General features: G+C 41.1%; 2 protein-coding genes and 1 long non-coding RNA gene across 4 annotated transcripts; all 3 read left to right on the top strand.

Annotated features, from left to right (window-relative positions):
- Nucleotides 1-420: 420 nt before the first annotated feature.
- Nucleotides 421-3,429, top strand: LOC310856694 (C-type lectin domain family 12 member B-like; the record flags this gene model as incomplete). Its single annotated transcript, XM_083762165.1, has 6 exons — nt 421-481; nt 828-905; nt 1,205-1,306; nt 1,415-1,660; nt 1,997-2,163; nt 3,310-3,429. The coding sequence occupies 6 exons, from the start codon at nt 421-423 to the stop codon at nt 3,427-3,429; spliced, it is 774 nt and encodes a 257-aa protein (XP_083618291.1).
- A 4,531-nt stretch (nt 3,430-7,960) lies between these two features.
- LOC310856498 lies at nt 7,961-11,303 on the top strand. The gene is made up of 6 exons (XR_014569094.1): nt 7,961-8,151; nt 8,459-8,546; nt 9,049-9,147; nt 9,261-9,424; nt 9,944-10,059; nt 10,863-11,303. It is a non-coding gene; the product is annotated as an uncharacterized lncRNA (long non-coding RNA).
- A 1,581-nt stretch (nt 11,304-12,884) lies between these two features.
- Nucleotides 12,885-22,738, top strand: nes (nestin). 2 transcript variants are annotated; one of them, XM_083761040.1, is made up of 5 exons: nt 12,885-13,927; nt 15,596-15,720; nt 18,186-18,259; nt 19,294-19,658; nt 19,725-22,738. In XM_083761040.1, exons 1-5 carry the CDS (start codon nt 13,097-13,099, stop codon nt 21,870-21,872), a joined length of 3,543 nt encoding a protein of 1,180 aa, XP_083617166.1. In that variant the 5' UTR covers nt 12,885-13,096; the 3' UTR covers nt 21,873-22,738. The 2 variants fall into 2 exon arrangements, with proteins under 2 accessions (XP_083617166.1, XP_083617165.1); XM_083761039.1 differs by having other exon boundaries at nt 19,294-22,738.
- The last annotated feature ends 1,225 nt before the right edge of the window (nt 22,739-23,963 follow it).

Below are 23,963 nucleotides of genomic sequence, written 5' to 3'. Positions count from 1 at the left end.
ATACAAATATACACTTATATGCAAACAAATAAATCATCATATATATAGTTAAAGTGAAAAAGTGGAAAACGTGTACAGTATGGGAAAAAAGGGGGGGGGGTGGACTTTTTTTTACAGGGGTCAGTTTCAAATTGCACTGAAACCAATTCCTGTCATTTGTTAAACACATTGCTTCATTGCTAAAATACTGTGCAATCAAACATAACCAATCATGTGTGCTCTGCAACATTGTCTATAGTACATAGGGACTGTTGTAATATATTATTAAAGAAAGAAGAACCTCTAGTTCTCTCTATGACAAGGAAGTCTCCTTTTACATAATATAAGATTTGAACACTTGCTGTTCAGGTCGAGCTTGAGCTTGAGCTTGAGCAGGTCAGGTTGATGTAAACTTGATATTGTTATTCATTAAATTGAAGGATGGAAGAAGAACTTCATTACGCAACAGTCGTTTTTAACAATAGAGTTTCATCTACAAAATGTAAGTGTCTGATCAACATTATATAAAGTGATTTCTCCAACAAGTTGATTCTACTGTATTTATTGGTGTTGAATCTGTTGTATATTTTACTTTATACCAAGTGTACTGTACATAGTTCTATTCCTTGTGGGATAATGACCAGGGTTTGTTTAATACCACTTCAACCCTGTAATTGGTTGACAAGAGTCCCTCAGGGCTCTATAGGCCTACTAGTGACTTTTCTGTTTTCACTCAACAAATTCAAAACATCTTCACTGAAAATAGCTGATATTTTCTGCAGTATTCCCCAGAATCCGAATGCTAGGGTTGAAGTGGTTATCTTAATTCTTAATTTGTTATCTTTCAGCTAAAAAAGATGAAGAAACCTTGCATGATGCAATAAAGACTCATGGCAATGAAGAAGATCACACCTCTGAGGCAAAGGGTGAGTTACAATGTAAAAAATAATAATTTAATCAAAATGCAAACAAATGTTACTGCAATCAAATGTTATCATTATAAGATGACAAGGTGATAAATAAATGTGTGCTGGTGAGATTTTAAAACAAAATCATCTTAAATGGGCATTTATACAGAAATGTTTGTATATTATTCTATCTAGCTCTGTCTTATCGAAAGTATTTTCTTATTAATGGGAAATGTATTTATATCTGTAATAAAGCAATACTAGACTTCTGTCAGTAACTAATGCTCAAAATGTGTTATCAATTTTACACTTACCAGATAAGATAGAATCAGACAATGGCTCCTATCGTCCTCAGCTGGTTTGTTTGGGGATTCTTTGTGTTATCTTGGTGTCAGCCATCATTTCCCTCTGTGTCTACTGTAAGTATAAATGGAGTCAATGCATGCAAACATGTACGTTCATGTGTGAGACCATTCAGACCAACTCATTTGAATGTATATATGGTTCTTATTATGTTCTCTTTGCAGTTACTTGGGCGGTAAATGAGAAGGATAAACAGTTAATGCAGAACCAATCAGCTCTCCTGGCAGCCAATCACAACCTGACAGTACATGTTGCCAACCTCACCTCAGCCACTGATAGGATAAGTCAGCTAATGACAGAGTGCATGGACCAGGATATAGAAATAGAAAACCTGAAAAGAGCAAGAGATGAATTCAACTGGACTCTTGTTCAGTGGAGTCTGGATGTCTACTGCCCCATGAGAGGCAATGGTACGTATAAAAGTAGAATAGATGCATGTTTTTGTTTAAATTTTCATTATTATTATTATTATTGCGTCAATATTGATGAAATATCGGTCAATATTGGTGAAAATATATTCAAATTATTTTGATATTGGTTTGATATAGATATTGCACTTTTAATATAATAAAATAGCTTGATATGCGACTGATAATATTGATATGCTACTGATCATATCGTGCATCACTCACTACATAAAACCTATAAAAAAATGTATGAACATAATATAATCCAACAATAATTAACAGTAATTATAATATTTAAAGAAAAGTTGTTTTCCTGGTTTCCTCTCTTTTTCTGACCAGACAGAGTATGTCAACCTTGTCTGAAAGGTTGGCGCTACCATTCGTCCAGATGCTATGTGTTGATGAATTCTGATGAACCTGTTGATCAAAAAACCTGGCAAGAAGCTCGAGACAACTGTATAGAAAGGAACTCAGATTTGACTGTTATAGACAGTCCAGAGGAACAGGTAGCGTAACTGTATGATATGGTATGTATGCGAAGATGTATGTGAGAAACAGACATGAATGTGAGCTCTTCAATAATAGACTGGAGATGACAAAACTACTAAAGCTGGAATTGGATTAAAAAAATCACACCCGTGTGAACTGAGTGGTGCAACTCCCCCCCCCCCCCCCCCCCCCCCCCTCTCATTAGCAGGCAACAGTGCAGCACTCTCTGTTTCTGGCACAACAGCGCCCCTACTGGTACTAATAGTCATACTGGTGCTCATTAACCAACACATAGACACATATATGAACACATAGGTGAACACAGACATTGCTGTTCTTTGGAGTGGTTGCACCACTCAAAAACAAGATAATATACATGCCTGTCATGGAAACACACAAAGGTTTCACATTTCTTTTCAATACTGTTCTTCTTCTTTTCCTTTCGGCTTTTCACTTCAGGGGTATAGCCACAGCGAATCATTTGCCTTCACATCTCACCCTGTCCTCTGCCTCCTTCTCTCACACCAACTAACTTCATGTCAGTGGCGTGCACAGATAGACACTAGGGGGTGCTAGAGCACCCCCTGCCCTTTTCCTTCTGGACAAATGTGCCCTTTTTTTGTACAGTGTACACTGTACAGCATGTGGACCATGGTGACATTGATAAATTCTTGATAAAAAAAGCTTCTAATATATTATTTATGCCCCAAAATCAATAAATCTCACACTATTAAGGCAACCGGACGGTTCCACGTGCTGCACAAGGTGCCCTTTTTTCACTTGAGCACTTGCCCCTCTAAATGTCTGCTCATGTCCTCTTTCAAATCTTCTCTTTGGTCTTCCTCTAGGCCTCCTGCCTGGCAGTTCCAACCTCAACATCCTTCTACCGATATACTCACTAACCCTCCTCTGTACGTGTCCAAACCATCTCAGTCTGGCATCTCTGCATGCTTTATCTCCAAAACATCTGACATGCGCTGTCCCTCTGATGTACTCGTTCCTGATCCTATCCATCCTTGTTACTCCCAGAGAGAACCTCAACATTTTAGTCTCTGCTACCCCCTACCGTCTTTTCCTCAGTCCGACTGTCTCTAAATACAACATAGCTTTTCAATACTGTAATTGTTCTAAAATAAAACTGCTTATTGTTGTTTGGTCACCAGACGTTCATCTATAAAAATAGTTTCAGTAGCACTGATGCAAGTAATGGCTACTGGATTGGCTTGACATCTGAAACTGGAAGATGGCGATGGGTTGATGGACGTAACCTGACTGAAGAGTAAGGATACATTAAAAAACACAAATAATAAATAAATCATGAAGTCTAACTAACATGATACATTTATTCAATCATTAATTTATTCTCTCAGGTACTGGACAACACCACTAGGTGATGGTCTCTGTGCAACATCTGTCAAAAGGAGCAAATCCACCTTTGCTGTGAACTGTACCACACCGAAGAAATGGATCTGTGAAATGAGAGCTTTGAATATTCCGCCTGGGAAAAACTGTTGTTGAGCATACCTATTTACACGCACCTCGACAGTGGGTGCAGGGCCAATAAGGCTTATGGAAGGAGGTAGGGCCCGCACACCATTCTTTTGGTAAATAATTACTTTATTGAATAAATAGACAACGTTTCGATCTTGATAGATCTTCGTCAGGTCAGTATACAGATGCACACATTTCATCACTTTTATCCTGTTACCTCAGATTGAGTCCCTCCACCCGTTATGTGCCACCCCCACAAAACACAGGTGAGTCCCAGACTCCCATTACTCCTGTAGCCTGGTTAATAAACTTGCCAACGGCTGATTCGGTCTGGTTTATTAACCAGGCTATTACTCCTGAGGAGCCAGAATTGTATAGTATATACTGTATATACAAAATATACTTATATATACCATTTACATAGAATACATCATAATATTAAAAACATTACTTAAAAACTTATTTTCACTCTAGTTGAGACTCCACCACATTATCTCATGAGTGTGGACATAGAACAATTGAGCATAAACAGAATAACTAGTAAGGGTCCATTTGGATATAGGAGGGTTCATATCCCTCTAGTGGTGACTCAGGATGCAACTCAATTGGGTACTTTTTCCATAATATAGGAGCATAGAATTTTATTTTTCTCAGAGGCTCTTTTCAAGATTCACTGTTACTGAGTACCTCTTTGGAGGGTACAGCTTACATTAAATGGACTGAGGGAAAGGGTGTAGCGATCGGCTATCGCACACGCACCCACTCACACCACCGCAATTATTCATGTCCATGTCCAGTACACGCACAGACGAGCGTCAGCGCAGCGACACTCCCCCGACGCTCGTACGTTCCCTTACGCTCTATAGAGCCAAGGGAACGTACGAGCGTCGGGTCACGGGTGCGTTTCATAACTGAAGCTACAAGTGGATCCACGGGGAGAAGAGGAACCAACGGAGCTGCAGTTCTCTCTCACTGGTAACCCCCCCCCCTCACACGCGCGCGCGCGCGCACACACACACACACACACACACACACACACACACACACACACACACACACACACACACACACACACACACACACACACACACACACACACACACACACACACTCACACACACTCTCTCTCTCAAACGACCTGAGTTAATCACCCCGGTACAGGCCGTGGGATTTGTTTTGTTGTTGTTGTTTTTGTTTGATTATTTTGGGTTGAATAACATTTTATGCATGTATTGAACAACAGTGGAAGTGTTGTGAATATTGTGGACGCTATACTGTGGTAGGCCTACCTGGGAGACTGGACTGGATTTTGGGTGTGGGCTGGAAACATTGTGACAAAGCACATTTCAATGTTCTTATGCTTTATTTTCGCCACAATATGCATGTTATTATTTATGTGAAGAAAGGTAAAATGTGATGCTGATTATTTAAATATTATCTTCTATTTCACAAGTATGGCAATGCCTCTTGTACAGGGGTGAGTGACAGCTGTCAGTGATTGGTTGATTGTCACTACCCAAGGTTATGAATAGAGGGAGTGACACACGGGGAGAGGGGATCGCCAAACAAACAGAGTGCAGGCCTGCACGGAGGAAGAGAGGAGCTTCAGGCGCCAGACAGCGTTTACAGTACGACCGCGATTTAAGCTTGTAAACAAGCTTATCTGCAGCCATAGTCGTTGTAAAGAACAGTCGGGCCCAGCGGACTGGGCATCACGGGTGCCGCTGCCGAGGGGGACCGGAGTTGGAACGGAGGATAACCAGCCGGTGATTGGAGGCTATCAGGGCTACTACTGCTACCGGTGAGACCGTTCCGAGGTTGTTCTATGTGGATTGGATTACAAATATAGGGGTACCCCGAACGTTTTTCATATTTTCGTTGGATCGTTTTTTGAGCAGAGGAACTTTTTCGTTGCGTTGGAAGTTTGGGACAGTTGTATATAGTTGCGTGCGCGCGCCTCATCTGAGGGGGACGACGGACGCGGACATTATTCTCTGCTGATTTAGGGGGGGTTTGGGAAATAATTATTGTTTGGTGGTTTAAGTTGTGAGCCTGTTTATTTTATTTTATATGGAAAGAGACAGGGAGAGGCGTTACCATCCAAGTGTATTGTCTACTGTTGTTCTGTCAATGGCTATCTCTGAGCATCTCTATATAAATCACTCATAATATAACCCTACGATCCAGCTTAATTTTTCCTTAGTAATATAATATTTTGCCTTGCATGAGTGAAGGGCGATTGTTACAACATCAATACAAACAAAACAAACTGAGTTGTACTGTGTCTGTGTGAATTCTGTTGCATTGAGTGAAGGTTCATTTTTTGGGTAACCTATCCCTGGTTATGGTTTACAGGTTCATGTGTATTCCTGTATATATTTGTCCTTGTTTAACCATTGTAAGGCTGGCTTCAAAGAATAAGCAGTTGTCCCCAAAGTGGTCCAACTGTGTTAGGCATTTGCCTAACTGGCACCCCCAAAAAGCGTAACATCAAGCCAAGCCAAGGGTATGTTCTATTCCAATATACCTCAGGGAGGAGACATTGTGCTGTGCTTCTGCAAAGTGTACAGCTACTGGGTTGCGCTGATCTTTCATGCGTATGTTGCTTCTGTGTTCTGCAATTCTGGTCTTCAAACATCTGGTTGTCTTCCCTATATGTAGGCAAGACCACAAGGACACGAGATTAGATAAACGACATTCTTTTGGTTACATGAAAATAAACCCTCTAATTTTCATCTTTTTCCCCGTCTGTGGGTGATTGTATAGTACACTTTGTAGTAAAGTTGAACCACAGTGATAGTTGCTACCAGGCATATCTAAAAAGGTTCCTTTTGTTACTGGGGTATAGGTCAGATTTCACCAACATGTTTCAAATGTTTGGGGGACGTTTATACACTACTTTTGGAGTAAAACATTACACAGTTGTGGATCTGTGTTTATAAATGAATAAATAAATGGTGCATTTATATAGCGCCTTTATCCAAGGCGCTTTACATAGATTGTGCATTACATTCACCCATTCATACACCGATTGCGGCGGAAGCCATGCAAGGTACCAACCAGCACATCGGGAGCAATTTGGGGTTCAGTGTATTGCCCAAGGACACTTCGACATGTAGACAGGAGGAGCCGGGATTCGAACCGCCGACCCATGGATCATTGGACGACCTGCTCTACCTCCTGAACCACAGTCGCCAGTGATTTTTTATGATCTTCTCAAACTCTTTCCCCATGGGGTAGTATTGTAGAAAACAGCAAGTGGCAAGTGCTGGTATAGGTGCTACTTTTTACCAGACATTCTTCCCGTGTCATATTTTTGTATTTGTCTCTAGCTGCCATTCCCACTGTTCAGGATACTCTTTTTGTCTGGATTTTTTATCTAGTTCATCCGCTTGTTTTATAAAGTCTGGTGTATTACTGCAGACCCTGCAGATTCGACTGTATTGACTGATAGGTAAACTGTTCTTTAAATGTGTGGGATGGAAGGAATCAGCATGCAAATATGAACATGTGTCTGTTTTCTTTCTGTAAAGATCAGTAGCAAACCCCTTGCCATCTCTTTTAATGAGTGTGTCTAGAAAGTGAATTGAAACTTGAAATGTTCATGACAGCTGTTTAGATACCTGAAAAACTCCATAAGGCTGTTTTCAGAGCCCCGCCAGATTAAATAAACATCATCCACGTACCGTTTACACAACTTCATGTGTTCTTGAAAGCGGTTGTCTGAGTTTGTCACAAAATTGTTTTCAAACATTGCAACGTAAAGGGAGCTAAACTGTGGACTAATTTTACTTCCTTAAGGCGAGAGAACACCATGCATATTTATTTAATAGGACGAGTAGTATACGAGTATACTTGTATTGTTTTTAATATAATATATAATATATATATTATTTGTCTTATTTCCCTCAAACTTATGTCTAATGGTTTGAGTCTAAATCACCACTCTGATATAACCTTTTTTTTGCTTCTGAAGCTGTTTTAGCTTAGCCTGGCTAATAAGCCAGACTAATATCACACAACACTAGACAATTGTTTTTGTCAACGGCTGATTCGGTCTGGCTTATTAGTCAGGCTAGAGCCATCCCACCCTAAAATGGGCAGGGGTTAAATTAGTTCTAGATGTAAGGCCAAGTCGCCTGTTTGTTTTGAGATGTCTGTAGAAATAAAAGAGGAACTGCTGCTTCTCTTTTTTTTGTGGGTGAAAACAAAACTCTCTCTCTCTGTCTCACACACACACACACACACACACACACACACACACACACACACACACACACACACACACACACACACACACACACACACACACACACACACACACACACACACACACACACACACACATGTCGCATACATTGTCATTGCCAATGTCCCTGTTGAAAAGAGAGCCACGTATGCTTAACATTTGGATCTACTCATTCTACTGCATTGTCATGGGATGGAGATGACAGTCAATTCAGGACTTGTAGAAGTTAAGAGAGGGGTGAAGGTGAAAAAGAACCATGGGAAAGGTAAGAATACAGAGCGTTAGACACAAAGTTTGCAACATTTTCTCACACATTATCAAATATTTATAAATACGTACATTCATACTTGGACATTGATTAACACTGTGCATGAGATTTCTTTTCAAATTTGTAATCTCTGACAGACTATTAAATGATCATATGGAAACATCAGTGTTGTCAGCTAAATGGATCTTCTGCTTGATCGGTTCTCTTACGTTTAAAACTAAAGTGTTACAGTTTTCTTGTATTCTCACACAATGTCCATTTCCTCATTGTGTGTGTGCGTGTGCGTGTGTGTGCGTGTGTATAGAGTCAAAAGTCTACAGAGTGGTTGCCATCAGCTTTGGCTTACTGTGCATCCTTCAAGTGACTCAACATTTCCCTACGGATGTTTGCCTGTAAGACAATATCCTCATCTGACTGTAAGAACACTTTTTTTTTTTTTTTTTAGATTTTTTTTTTTTGCGGCTTACGCCTTTATTGATTTTTTAAGGGATAGAAAGTAGGCTGACAGGAAACGGGAGAGAGATGGGGGGATGACATGCGGTAAAGGCCGTGTCGGGTCCGGGAGTCGAACCCGCGGCACACCGCGACTGGATCACCAGTCCGGTGCCCAGACCGTTACGCTACGGCCTGGGCCTATTTTTTATTAAAAATAGAAAACTACACACCACCCACAAGGCATCTCCAGGAAGTGCTTATGCCATATGTTTTTACCATAATAGGGTTCATGTGGTGGTATTTTGCTAAACTTTGAATTGAAACTGCATTGTACAATAGCTATTGATTACAGTTTTGTCATTAACATAAAATAATATGACATTGAAACACATTTGAGTGTAAAACCAAACAGCTCTGATTGAGTTGTTAAGAATTCATAATATGCCTTTTTGTTTAAAGATCACAACCTGACAAGCCTGGTTGACAACCTCACCACAGAAAATCTACAGCTGAAGACAGACCTGGGGAGTCTCAATGCTTATTGCTCTCCCAACAACAGTAAGCATGAAACAAACGTAAATATAATATATATGGGAACGAGATGGATACAATCGTATAATAATTAAATTAAACTAAGATGTACTTTGTTTGGTTTGTCGTTTTCTGACCAGGCAGAGCATGCCACCCTTGTCGGAAAGGTTGGATCTACCATTGGTCCAGATGCTATCTGATTGTGGATGCTGAACCTGTTGATCAAAAATCCTGGCAAGAAGCTCGAGACAACTGCAGGAAACGGCACGCAGATTTGACTGTTATAGACAGTCCAGATGAACAGGTATAGCGTAACTAATTGATAAATGAGTGCGTACTGTATGTGAAGATGTATGTGAGCCCACACTGATGAAGGCTGGAAAGCGAAACGTTTGCCCCTGTTCAAAAATGAAATAAATGTTTTGAACTGCAGTCTTGGTGTGTGCGAGCCACTACCGTTATTTATTTAAGACGTAACTGTATCAGACGTACATCAGTGTACAATATGTCAAACTTGTCAGGATGGTTGGAAACGCTGCATTTGTGCAGCTGCTATATGCAATTGTGGATGAAAAACCTGATAATCGTATACATCCTGGCAAGAAGTTAGAGATGACTGCAGAGGAAAGAACTCAGATGTGACTTATAGACAGTAGAGGAAAAGGTAGCGTAACTGCAGGTACAGTCATTAATGTAAGCTCGTCTGTAGCAGAATGGAAGAGCACTGTTGGCAAAACTCATTAAAGATAGATTAAGATTTGTTACGGTTTCAGTATTGTACAAAAACATAACTGTTTATATTTCTTCATGCGGTGGTATTCAGTCATTAATCTATGGCTATAGTTGGGGTAGCAGAGCTGAAGATAATGGCTACTGGATTGGCTTGACATCTGAAACTGGAAGATGGCGCTGGGTTGATGGACGGAACCTGACTGAAAAGTAAACATACATTCAAAAATACAAATAATCATGAAGTCTAACATTAGATATTTATTTATTACTTGCCCAAGCAGAGCGTGCAAGTAATGTTTTCGCCCGGTCTCCTCCGTCGTGACAGCTGTTCCGCCATTCGATGTTTATGCAGAAAAACATCAAATCTGTGCCTGTTTTGCTGGGACCAAATTACCACAAATGATCATATCTCTTACGTCATCATTTAGAGCTAGTCATACATACATAAACATATACATACATAAACATCAAATGGCGGAACAGCTGTCACGGTTTTTGGCGCAAAGTAACCACAGTATACCGCTAATCAACTTACAACTACACACTTTATACAGTATAGAGTATAGAGTATATATGTATACGTATATAGTATATGCCTATATACTATATATATTTCTTACGTCATCATTTAGAGCTAGTCATACGTATACTATATACATAATCAGTAAAAATAAAATAGTAAATTGTGCCTGATCTGCTGGGACCAGAGTACGTGGTGTGTATGTGTATGACTAGCTCTTAATGATGACGTAAGAAATATGGTCATTTGTGGTCATTTGGTCCCAGCAAACCAGGCACAGATTTGCTGTTTTCTTGCATAAACATCAAATGGCGGGACAGTATCCTTCACAGAGATACTGAGATTTGACAGTTTACAGCGGTCGAAAGGGACTAGTTGGCCATTTATGGCCTACTAGTGTGCAACAAGCAAGTATGCAGTATGCACTCGACAGAGTGCAGTTCTAGTTATTTCTATAATCATTGAATCAATCATTCATTTTTTCTCTCAGGTACGGGACAATAATACCACCAGGTGATGGTCTCTGTGCAGTATCTGTCGAAACGACCAAATCCACCTTTGCTGTCAACTGTACTACACAGAAGCGATGGATCTGTGAAATGAAAGCTTTGAATGTTTAGCCATTGCTTTCAGGCTTTAGGGTTAGGGCCTACCACAATTTTGCTAATCGCATTTAAACAACTGCCTAACCGTTAGGCAGTTGTTTAAATGCTATTAGCAAAATTGTGGTATACCGTAGTATACTGATATGTTTTTAATCCAGTGCGTTGCTCATATTCTCACACATTAATCACTTTCAATATGATTCTGTTAGATTTTATAATCATTACCACAGTATTTGTATTTTCGGTGATAAAATCCAGACAATGGTAAATGACCTGTCCTATGGTGAACTTCTCCCCAACACAGTGTACACACACATTTGCAATCAAACGACCACAATGTAAATAAGTTCTCATGCTTTTTTGTGCTTTGTCCTTTTTTTTTTTTTAAGATACTTTTTTGCGGTGCTTTGTCCTTTTGACAGATACTGTATGCACAAATATACGTGTATATTTCATGTACAGTTTGCATTTTTGTGAATACGGTAAAATTCTCAATCAAACAAACATAGACATTTATCAATTAGCATTATTAATATTTTAAAACAAAAACACTTTTGTCAGACACATGCACATATCAACGAACTTTTCAATAAGATTTTGGAAATACTTTTCAGTTGAAAAAAACTGGATATCACATCCCAAGTGGATTTATTTCTCAAAGTCCAATTACCACTGTATTACCACTGGATACAGTGGTACACAAACTAGGCTCTGGGCTCTGATGTTAGTGGAAGCTGCATGGGGGACCAAACATACAGTATGATGAGCTGTGTTTTCATTTATTTATTTATTTTATTAAACTGGACAATGCATCAATCAATATGTTAATCAATAATTGACCTTGACTGACCTTTCCCCACCAAATTAAATCGTGGTGAATCATTCCCCCCTTTTCCCTTTTTGCTTCCCTTATGATGAATTCCTGTTCTGTTAATAAATATTTCAATCAATCAATCAATTCACTCATTCCTACTAGTGCATGTACAGTATAAGACTGTTGACATGGTGCTGTAAGCAGTTGGTTTCTTGTTTCTGGTGAACTGCAGAAAAAAGAACATTGAAACAAAGACTGCTGTCACATGCTATTGAGCAACAAACAAGATGCCAACAATATAAGATATTTATGCAAAGCTGGAATATAGCCTAGTTTAGGCTACACTTTTTATTGTGATTAACATCAATGAATGTTATGAATTATGAATGTATTATGCTTAAGTTGCTTTACCACACTCCAACATGCTCCTAGTCGTACCTGCAACTGATTGCTTATGTGAATTATTTGTATATATGTACATGAAGAGCAGGCTGCTGTAATGCTTTAACAACACCAACAGAGGGAGACAGTGAGGGCAATTTGGAACCCTCTTTCTTTATAATGTCTGACCCTACTTTAATTATCATTGTATATTTTGGAGTGGCCACAGTTTCCTATTTCTTTCCCGATGTTTTGTCCCTTGTTCGGAAATTATGAAACTGTGACCGATGAATTAGCCTACACTGCATTATTACAGAGTAAAATTACACATTTTCCAGCATAGTTAGAGTTAACCTGGAAAATTACATCACCTTTTCCCTCATCACATCCCCACCTCTCTCTCTCTCTCTCTCTCTCTCTCTCTCTCTCTCTCTCTCTCTCTCTCTCTCTCTCTCTCTCTCTCTCTCTCTCTCTCTCTCTCTCTCTCTCTGTCTGTCTCCCCCTCTCTGTCTCCCTCCCCCCCTCCTGACAATCCTTCTCCGTCCCTCCTCCTCTCCCTGTCTCTCCACCCACTTCATTAAGTCCCATATGAAAGGGGAGGCGTTTGCTGGCGGTCACACTACAGGAGGCACAGAGCCTCACAGGAGTCGCACTCACTCACTCACATACTCATATGCACGCACGCACGCACGCACGCACGCACGCACATACACACACACACACACACACACACACACACACACACACACACACACACACACACACACACACACACACACACACACACACACACACACAGTGTACAGACACCCACTGGGCTCAAGCTTTGAGAGCGACCACACAGGCTCCCCAATCACAGTCAGTATACATCAGAGTTAGGCCTCTTGCCAAATATCTCTCTATTTCTCTGCCAATCCTGTTGACATGGAGGTCATCGGCAGACATCATCGGCACCGCCACAGCCACCTGGGTGAGGAGAAGCACCTGATGCTGAACCTCAACCAACGCTTGGAGTCCTATTTGGGCCGCGTCCAACAGCTGGAGGAGGAGAATGATTTGCTGCGCCAGGAGATCCACGCCCGCAGACAGAGCAACCAGGGGGTCTCAACGCACAGGAAAGGCTTGGAGAAGGAGCTGAGGCTGGCGAGACAGGAGGTGCAGGCGCTCTGGCAGGAGAGGGACAGAGCAGATCTGGAGGTGGGGAGCCTGGTGGAGGAACTTGAAGCTCTGGCTGCACAGAGGCAAAGAGTGGCTGAGGCCCAGACAGAATCCAAGAAGAAGGTGGATGCAAGCAGAAAGGAGACGGAGGTGGAGCAGAGAGCACAGATATGGCTGAGAGAGAAGGTCCGCCAGCTGGAGCAGGAAATTGAGCTGCAGATTCAAGCCCATCAAGAGGAGGTAGCCCACTTCGAGGCCACACTGATACACTCTCGACCCATCATGGCACCCCCATCTGCTGTGATGAGCAACCAGGTGCCCAGCCTCCTCCAGTTGGGACAAGAGTTCTCCCAAAGGGCCGCAAGCGCCTGGCAGGAGGCAACAGAGGCCTATGAGATCCAACTGGGACAGCTGGAGGAGTCTCTCGGCCAAGCCCGGCACCGCTTGATCAAAGTTGACCAGGAGAAGAGTGAGAGCCAGCTGAGGCTCCAAAGCCTTCAGAAGGAGCTAGCTTCAGCCCAGGATATCAGACAGTACCTGGAGAAGAGTGTAATCCACCAGAGCGACAGACACAGCCAGGAACGCCAACAACTCCAGGTAAGTGGTTCCATATCATGTGATTTTTGTATTTTTGTACTCCACACAGTTGAGGAACAGTAGGCTACTATATACTCAGACTACAAGACTTTCACTGCCTGTAATGTTGTGACATTTAATGTGACATTAAATCACCTTGACAGTGCAGTTCCCTTAAAACAATAAATGAAATTTGCTCCATGCTTTAACATTAATAGTTTCGATTAATTGATGTTGAGCCTTTTTATTATTTTATTAATGTGTTGTAGTTTATTTGAATTATTAACATCATGTATTTTATTCTGTAACATGTCCAATTCACGTAGTAGTTAAAACCAATTGTATGTTGCACACAACATAAGAAATCAGTCCAGGCCAGGATTGGACAGTCTGGCAATTCTGACAAATGTCAGAAGGGCTGGGCATTCATGGGGCCGGGGCTGAGCCAAAACAAAATGAAAAAGTAATAAAAATGACATGGTAGCGTCTTTGAGCTATCTTTGGGCCGGTGAAGACCACAAATGCCAGGGCCAATTTTCTGTGCCAGTCTGTGCCTGAATCAGTCACAATACTGGATGTCATGAACATGACATGATACTCAAATAGATCAAAATAGCCACTGCCACACTAGTATGCGTGACCTGGGCACTCGATAAACATAATTTTTTTTTAGCTGTTTTCCCGTGATTTTTGAAAGATATGAATTGCCACCAATACTGTACTCCACATGATGCTTCACTGTTGAATGTTGCAGAATGATGGAGCACTTGTGACCTACAGTATACAGCACCTGTAGCTGTTTTGTTGGGCTTGTGCCTCCATGGTTTTAATGACTCATTGTGATATTGTGGTATAGTCTTCTTTTATGCTGGTCATTCCACTTGTTCAGGGTTAGTTGTTATGTGTAATTAACATGTTATGTTATTTACATAGACATACACTGTTTGCTTGACCACAGATGCTATGAATGGTATATTTAGATGTATTTAGGATGTTGTTTCATTAGAATTACTGTCGTTTGTTGACTAGGCTTCATGCCATTTACTATATATATAAGTTGCTTTGGATAAGAGCATTAGCTAAATGCCTAAACTGTAATTGTATTTATTTATTTTATTCTTCTCTGGTCTAGTCAGTTTTCAGGTGCTACTATCCTTTGAGACTTTAAGTTGAACTTTGTAACAACAGTGAATATAGTTGTTTCAGTGGAGCTGCTCAGTGGCCAACATTAGATGCTATAGTTGGTATAATAATAATATAACTTTATTTTTATAGCACCTTTTCAAAACCAAGTTTACAAAGTGCTTCACAATAACAAAACATTAACAACAACAACATTAAAATATAATAAGATCAACAAATTCCATAAACAGTACAATAGTTTATACAAAGGCTGTGCGATAGAGATTTATTTAGAAGAGATTTAAAACAGGATACTGAGTTTGCCTGCCTGATGTCCCCCACTTTGAGAACTACTGATGTACAGTATTCAATGTGACAACATTGTATATAAAGCAGGTTCTTTCTAATTATACTGTAGATGCATATACGTAGCATTCTTAAGCCTCTACTAACTACAATAATAGGTTGTAAACATATAACCAAACTGTATTTTTCCACACTGTACATGACATGTGCAGTCAGAATGTTTGTGGAACATTTTCATCACTTCCTCTTCCTGTTTGGCAGGACCACCTGGAGAGCTTGGAGGCAGAAAATGAAGAGCTGAGCCAACACATTGATGGCCTCCTTGTGGACAGTCGAGGGTTACTACAGCTGAAGATGTCCCTGGATCTGGAGGTAGCCACATACAGGTACAGTAGGCCAGTCCTTCCCAAACATTTTCATGTCAAGGACCCCCAAATTGACACTAATTAGCCCGCGGACCCCCATTTGAAACAATATGCCATGAGAGAAGGTTTTTATGGCTCTAGCAGTGTTTCTCAACCCGTTTAATTTCAAGGACCCCCAGTTTGACATGCATTAGGCTACGGACCCCCATTTAATGGCATTTCTATCTCTGAGAACCCAATTTATATTGTAAAATCAATGTCAATTTAACTCTGGGAGTGTAAAAATGGAACTAAATGGACCCGTTAGTACACTCTCAGAGTTACAGAACCATAAGAGTCCATTTGGTTCCAAACTATCATTTAGCTGGGGACCCCCTGGAACTCCCTCAAGGACCCCTGGGGGTCCCCGGACCTCACTTTGAGAACCACTGCAGTATGCTACAGTGACATAACACCTTGCATCACCATCTCAGCCTAAACCTAACCCTCCAAATCTAGATTGACATAATGGCTAACCTATTATGTGATGGCTAGATTTGACTGATTGATCATTGATTGGCTGCAGATATACCCATTTGAAATATGAGAGTGAGGTGGAGGGAGGGAGGGAGAAGGAAAGAAAGATGGAGAGAGAGAGGGATATTCAGTTATTCACCCTGCAGGCAATAAACCAGCCAATGCTGCTTATACCCAAATCTGAACATGCTGATCAAGCTTGTATAATTAATAACATATAATCTATAGGAATTACAACTGATAATAATAATAATAATAATAATAACTAGAAAAGTTGCAATTTTGAAAAATTGTAAAGTGTGGTTGCCGCAGTCACTTACATACTAAAAATGTCTATAACGCTTGAATAGTTTGGTCTTCTGCCCCTGCAAGATAATTCATGTCTTTATAAACGATTATAAAACATAGATTGGTTTACGTAAATCAACAAAAGTTAGGTTACTACGGAAAAAGGAAAATAATAGTGTGACAATAACTATAGTCAATAGTTGCCCTTTGGGCAACCACGCTATAATTATAATAAAGAGATAGGCCTATTTATAGTCATAGTATAGGGACATCTTATCACTTACATAATAACACGTCCATACCCGTTGGGGGATATGACATACCCAATCCCTATACCCCCCTCGCTGTCAGGAGTCAGGTCCCTCACTCTTTCCCCTTCTCTCTCTCCCCCCTCTCTCTCTCGGCTCCCCTCTCTCTCTCTCACCCCCGCTCCACTACCTCTCTCTCCCCTTCTCTCTCTCCCCCCTCTCTCTCTCGGCTCCCCTCTCTCTCTCTCTCTCTCTCTCTCACCCCCCCCTCCACTACCTTCTCTCCCTCTCTTTCTCTCCCCCATATATATTGGCTCATGGACCAATAAAATGAAGTTATCCACGGTTTGTTGTCCGAGAGGAATCTATACTGCTATCTGGACTAAAAGAAAAGGGACAATTTCACTGCAAAGACCAGCCTCACTTTAGCGAGCCAAGTAACTTTATATAGAGCTATAGCTGCATGGCTGCATCTCGTTTCTCCCATCATTCCACCCAATCCTCAGCACCGACCCCCACCCAACCACAAGAAGACACCAGTCACATGAGCTATGGGAGTCTAGAGTAACAGGACTAGGCAGTAAGCTGAAAACCAGAGGACAAACCTCAATGACATCCCTCCACCTCAGGTTATTGTGTATATGAATCTGTATATTGTTGCTCAACATTTTAATAAAAGTTAATTAAAATGTTGTTTTTATTAAATGAAGTACAGACATAAAATAAAATGACAACAACTCAGAACACTGATGACTTAAAAAAAAAGAGACACCATGTTAACTATATAACGGATGGATCACTTTATTAAAAAAAAGAGTAGTAGCAAAATTATCTTAAGTAGTTGACCAGCTTGAATTTAGTTGCAGTAGAATAGATGCCTTTCCCCTTCCATAACTAGAGCTTCTAGCCTACTCTCGCTCTAGAGTGCAACAATTATCTTACTCTCCTCTCAGCATATTGTTGGGTCAAAACTGTTATTATTTTGTCACAAGCTCTTATACTTTTCATTGGTTCAATAATAATGATAAAACCCACAGACTTACAGTATATTTCATATATCCGTTTGACTTGTTCTGCCTTTATTGACAGTATGCAACAAGGAGTAGATAGACAGGAAATGGTGTAGAGAAAGACACGTGACACGCAGCAAAGGTCGTCGGGATCGGGACTCAAAACCCACGGCATGCTGTTAGGCTGTATTGGGCCAGACTTTCATTTGCAAATAGCAAAAAGGGCAGATCTACAAGCACACGTTGTGATCAGCACATTTTGCTTGACACTCTTGTATGACAATGTAGGGCATTCATTACAAAAAATGTATATGGAGATTTCTGAGATACATGCCTGACAACAATGTAATAATAAATGAATAATATAAAACTTTGTACACCGGATATGAAAATGACCTGTATCTCTTGCCATCTCTCTCTACAGAGCTTTATTGGACAATGAAAGCCTCAGGGGAGACATCTCTTCTGTAAGCCAGATGAGACACCTCTACATTCCTGGTAATTAAAGCATACAACATACAACCGAAGCAGGGCATAATGGAGTATTAATGCAGTATGTCATAGCTAATGCAATATATCACATCCCCACTGTTGTAAACTCTAAGTACTGGACCCTCGTCTGGTTTGACAGACAGGTAGTGTGTGCAGGCTGGGTGGTGTGTGACAATCCGGTTGAAGTATACCTTTGGTACGGCGACAGCGGCGGCGGGCCCGGGAGAACAATAATGCGACACGAGACAGTATCACGCTAAAGGTTCACAAAGTTTATTACACAACAGGAAGATATAGAGCTGGATCCCAACTGACGTGACCACAAGATATCAGACATAATACCCGCTAACTGCAGCAAAGCTGACCTTGCTGTCTGAGATGTCTCTCGTAGCCTAACTATAAACTATGCTACAGTTCAGGCAGTACACAATACATATCAAGTACACTGTGATCTCACGTACAAGTACACAGCCATGGGCGATCAGATTATAACACGGCACTACTGTTCTCTTCATTTGCCATCAACCGTCATTAACTGTATCATTTTGGTCCTGACTATAGAACCTCCTTGAGGTAGAGTATGTCTTGGTATATAGCCTACTGTTCATAATCCCATTTGACGTGGGGAGGGGTGGCCTTTGCCAAAGGAGCTGAGCCAAGCACTTTGGACAATTTGGTAATTCAAGCCACCTAAGAGGGTCCCCAAAGGTTATCGAGCCATATGGCTGTGCTTTCCGGTATCTTAGACCATAGGGAAAGGAAGTGATGATCAATATCTCCCCATTAGTGTCTAGCCTATACATGTATTCTAATAATGCCTTGGGGAGATGGTTTGCAGTATCTTTGTCATGCTAAGATCACTGGAGAAACATTTGAAGCCACAGTTAAGAGCAATCTTTGCATTGCAATTTTTTTTACTTGAAATAATTAATTGCATTCATTTGTTTTGATATTGCTGCAACTGTAGTCCCCTAGCTCAATGTCTATTACAGCCGCTACATGAATTGTATATTCATGAGCTCTCTCCATTTCATTCACAGATGCACTTTCCAGTCCCCGAAGGGTTAAAAGAAATGATCGGGGCCAGATGTCTACCACTCACATGTCCTTTCCCCACTCATCTATTCGTGGTGTAAATGGACAGTCCAAGCCAACTGGGATAACCACAGCATCCATCTGGACGCAAAAGCCTGCAACTCTCAATGAAACTCTTACAGCTTCCCAGAAAACAACCAGGAGTCCAACTGATGCTCTAACTGCAGAAACTCCAAAGTTAGAAAATGATATGTCAACACCTTACCCAAAAATACTGCAGAGTGGCAATGTTGAAAGCTTCAGACCTCATGAAATCCATGAGGAGGTCAGCTATGCTGAACCTCTCTCCCTGCCTGATGAACAAGAAACCGTTGCTGAATCTCTGGTTGCAACTTCCCATGGTGAAGCTATTACAGCTATTGCCACTGGTTACCAGGTTGAGTTCAGCCTCAGCAGTGAACCACTGTTCAACAAGGAACCTGAGCATCTTCAATATAACACAGGAAACCTCGCACCTTGCTCTCCCCCAATGATGCAGGTATCCTCAGGTTTCTTTGAAGAACATATTAAGGATGTGCCTTTTGAAGTCTCTTCAGGAAAAAAAGGAGTGTATGAACGACATACATGGGTCGAGAAATTTGCGAAAAATGAAGAAATTCAAGATGAAACCTCAGAGTCTGAAACTAAAGCATTGATAGAACCCGCATTTGACTCCAGCACAACCAGTCCAGCTTCTGAATGTGAGCCTGAGGATGGTGTTTTTAACCAGTCAACAGAGACCGATTCCATCTCAAATGAAGTGGTAGGAATGGTAAGCCAACAAGAAGGCAATTCCATAGTGAGAACAAATGTTGACGACAAGTTGTACCCTGATGGAGAAGAAATGGATTCGTGGAACAGCGTCATAGAAAGAAAAGTTTATCTCAAGAAAGTTGATAGCAGGAAACTGGATCAGAGTGAAACCCAACGTGCAGAACCAGGCGAAGATACTTTAACAAGAGAATTGGAGCATGATGAGCAAGTGATGAAGGCAGACGTTGCTTCAGTTATACAGTATGAGCCCTCCCACATGACCTTTACACTGAAGCATACAGAATCACATGACTATGGGCAACAGGATGACACAAAGAAACCCTATGTGGATCAAGCTGAAGAAGACAATGATGAGGAAGAAGATTCTCAAAATGTCTCAGTGTCATGGAAGACGGAACTGGAAAGTGATAGTTACGCTCAGGATAACACAGTTGCTGACACTCGACCTCTGATTCGATACAAGAGTGATGAGACTGACACCACTCAAGCATCACATGTGGATGAAAGTGAATCCAGTGAGGGCGAGGAGGACAGGAATGTCGGAGAAACAGGAATTGGTAAATGGAATGAAAGCAAATCGAAAACATTTGGAACCATGGAGGACCTGTGTGAAGATATAGAAGGAGAACCCTTGGGTGAGGATTATGATCTGGGATACACTACCTTGGGAAACTATGAGAAAGCTGACATGGTTGTTCAAGTCAACAAGGAGTTTTCTGATGAAGAAACTGAAGAACTCACTGAACCAGTGGCAACGACAGTCATTTCTAATGTAGATTGCGATGAAGAACTAGATAGAGTGGACAAACTTGTGGAACAAGAGCTGGAACAATTATCCACTGCTACATATAGCAAGCACTTTGCAGAACAACAGTTCACTGAGAATAAATCTGATAATCTGCCAGTTTGTAGTGATCACAACAGCAGACCTGAGAGTCAGGTCCACACTGTAGAAAAATCCAATAGCATGGAGGATGAGTCATCTAACATTTGCCAACATTCTCAGCCAGTCTCCACCACCCATGTGGTATCAGATGAGGAAGACTTGTTGGATGCAGCTGTCCGAAACACAATACAAGAAGAGACTGTATCCTTTGAGGTATCTAGTGTTTCCCTGGAACATTCTGTGGGAAAGAGGGCAGACTGTCTTGCATTCCCAGAAGTTCCACAAACAGCTGAATGGGAAGTCCTAGAGAGGTCAAGCAAAGAAATAGAAACCAGAGGCCAGTTTGCCGATGGCTACATGTACGATGGTGTGCATGAAACAACTCAGAGCTATTTCCACAACACAGACAGCATTTATCGGGGCACAGTGACTCCGAATGAAGAGTCCTCTGAGGCTTCTCCACAGAGAATACCAGTAAAGACAGACATCTCCCCGGCGAAGGGCTCAGACAAATATTTGAAAACCAATGGCAGAGATGAGGGCGTCCACGATTTAGTCAGCAGTGGCATGAAAGATGACTTCTGGGGTTCTAATTTGGAGACCAGTGCCTCATATCAACCAGATGATTTCAGCAACCACACGTCTGAGCAGACCAATCATAACCCAGACCTTAGTAACACCCTGGCATGGGGCAATTTGGAGAACCCAAGTGTGGCCAATGGAAACGGTAGGACGGAGACAGACGCACCTAAACCACTGGGCGACAAGGAAGAACAGAGGCATGCACACGTGAAGCATCTGTGTAGAGATGTTGCAGAGGGTGATAAAGCCCATTCTAGGTACTCTGAAGATGAAGGTGAATCTTGGTCCTCTGGGGAAGAATAGGTAGAAGCCATCAAATAAGAATCTAAGAGCATTTCAAATTCAACATAAGACATTAATTTATTAGACATTATTGTGAGAGTAAAATACAGTTTGCTGCTATAAGTATCTAATCTATCACTATCATTAAGACCAAAGTTCTTCATTTGTGCATGCAGTAACCACTATACTGTGCCATTTTTGTCAGACTAAACTGTCTAGGCACCAATCACTCTTATTTTCTTTACAATGGCATATTTAACTAACCAATTCATGCTGTGTACAGTATGTTTCTTGTTAAATTGTTATAACCCTGTGCACTCTGCACATGCTATGGAATGGACGTATGGAAGGAAGAAAATTGGCACACACAGGAACAGAATTATGACAGAACAGAGGTGGCATTTTTTTTTGTTTATTGATTTCTTTTACAGTACAAAGAAGTATTTTCAAAACAATTTACATATATTCCCCCCCCCCCCCCCCCCACATCCCCATGGCAGCACAAATACAAATAAAATATTATCACGGAATGTTTTGACAATAATAAATACAGAACACAAAAATAAATAAATAATGACAAAACGAAAATAAAACACATTACATACAATTAACCAAACAAATACACAATATCCGTCACAGTTCCCTACCCCCACCCCACAGCTGACTACTCCAATTAACCACTATACGTGAAAAGGATTCAGCTCATTGATTGATGGCTAATGATTGTACCAAATCACAGTCACAAATGTGAGTTAAGTTACCCTGTGGAATCATGAATGTCAGTTTCCCATAAAGACAACAATATACTGTATCCTTATCCTTTTCAGTGTACAACTGATGTTTGTGTCCATGTTTAACACATAAAAAATAAAGGTGCATTTGAAAGCCATGTTTATTTTGATAATGTGTGTAGGGTCTGGTCTGTAATTTTAGATCTTCTTATTCAATTTCCATTAAATAAAGTTGGTACAGTTTGGTACTGCCTTGGTACAGTTTAATTTAAAATAAATTGTGTGGTCATGATATTATAGTGCATGCAGCGTTTTGGTTGCACTTGTCTTATAACTAAATTGAACTGGGGTATGCTGGACAGCCGTGTGTTGTCAGAGTGGAGCAGGTACTAAGTGCTTAAAGACGTGTGTGTGTGCGTGACTGCGTGTGTGTGTGTGTGTGTGCGTGCGTGTGTGCGTGCGACTGTGTGTGTGTGATATAATCTGTTTATTAAATAGGTGGTGGAGAAAATAAATAACAAAGTTACAGCATATTTTATTAGTCATCAATAAGATAATTCTGTACCTTAGCAAACAAAACAAATAGACAAGCTCAGAACACAGCTGCGTCCTTAGGCAAGGTCAAGAAAACAGTAGCAACATCCATGTATTCAAGAGAGGAAGGAAGGTGTGTGTGTGTGTGTGTGTGTGTGTGTGTGTGTGTGTGTGTGTGTGTGTGTGTGTGTGTGTGTGTGTGTGTGTGTGTGTGTGTGTGTGTGTGTGTGTGTGTGTGTGTGTGTGTGTGTGTGTGTGTGTGTGTGTGTCTCTCTCTCTCTCGGGAGGGGGCTGGGTGGTCTTTGGCAGCATCCCAGATCTGCAGGGCTCAAAGCAGGCTAGCTAACAAAGGAGTTCCCGGGCCCTTCACAGCAAATGGCCATCTCATGGGAATGCCCCGGCAGAAGTATGAAACAATGGGTGACCTCATCTCCTCTGCTCCCCCTAACCCAGCCGTACCCCCACCACCCACCCCCTTCTGTCATTCATTAGTCAGTTTGTTGAACAATGACAGCTATTTTGGTGGTCAGTCATCTGCTCACAGTCCACCCATAGGAAGCTAACCACAGCCGGTCACATTTCTGTTCAGAATGACTGGTGGGAATTATAGAAGCTAGTATCTGGCTTCTGACTCATTACTAGAAACATGACAGATTTGAAGTCAGATCCATTGTACAACCAATTCATGTATAACCAATGGTGGGAATCATCAGTCAGATACATTGAAGTATGGTAATGCAGTGTGGGTACACGTCTGTGTTGTTTAACATATTTACATTATACTCAGTTTGTGGTTTCTGAGTCAGGATGTTAACTTCCCTATGCTTTGAAAGTTGGCTCACATGTT

Source organism: Protomyctophum parallelum (genome assembly GCF_964188405.1).
Source record: "Protomyctophum parallelum genome assembly, chromosome: 3".
NCBI lineage: Eukaryota > Metazoa > Chordata > Actinopteri > Myctophiformes > Myctophidae > Protomyctophum > Protomyctophum parallelum.
The sequence above is the reverse complement of the archived record's forward strand: the minus strand, read 5'-3'. Positions and strand labels throughout refer to the sequence as shown.

Coding starts and splice junctions, on each gene's coding strand:
- nes (XM_083761039.1), top strand. CDS start 13,097: ATGGAGGTCATCGGCAGACATCATCGGCACCGCCACAGCCACCTGGGT. Junction 13,928..15,595: donor AGGAACGCCAACAACTCCAG/GTAAGTGGTTCC, acceptor CCTGTTTGGCAG/GACCACCTGGAGAGCTTGGA. Junction 15,721..18,185: donor CTGGAGGTAGCCACATACAG/GTACAGTAGGCC, acceptor CTCTCTCTACAG/AGCTTTATTGGACAATGAAA.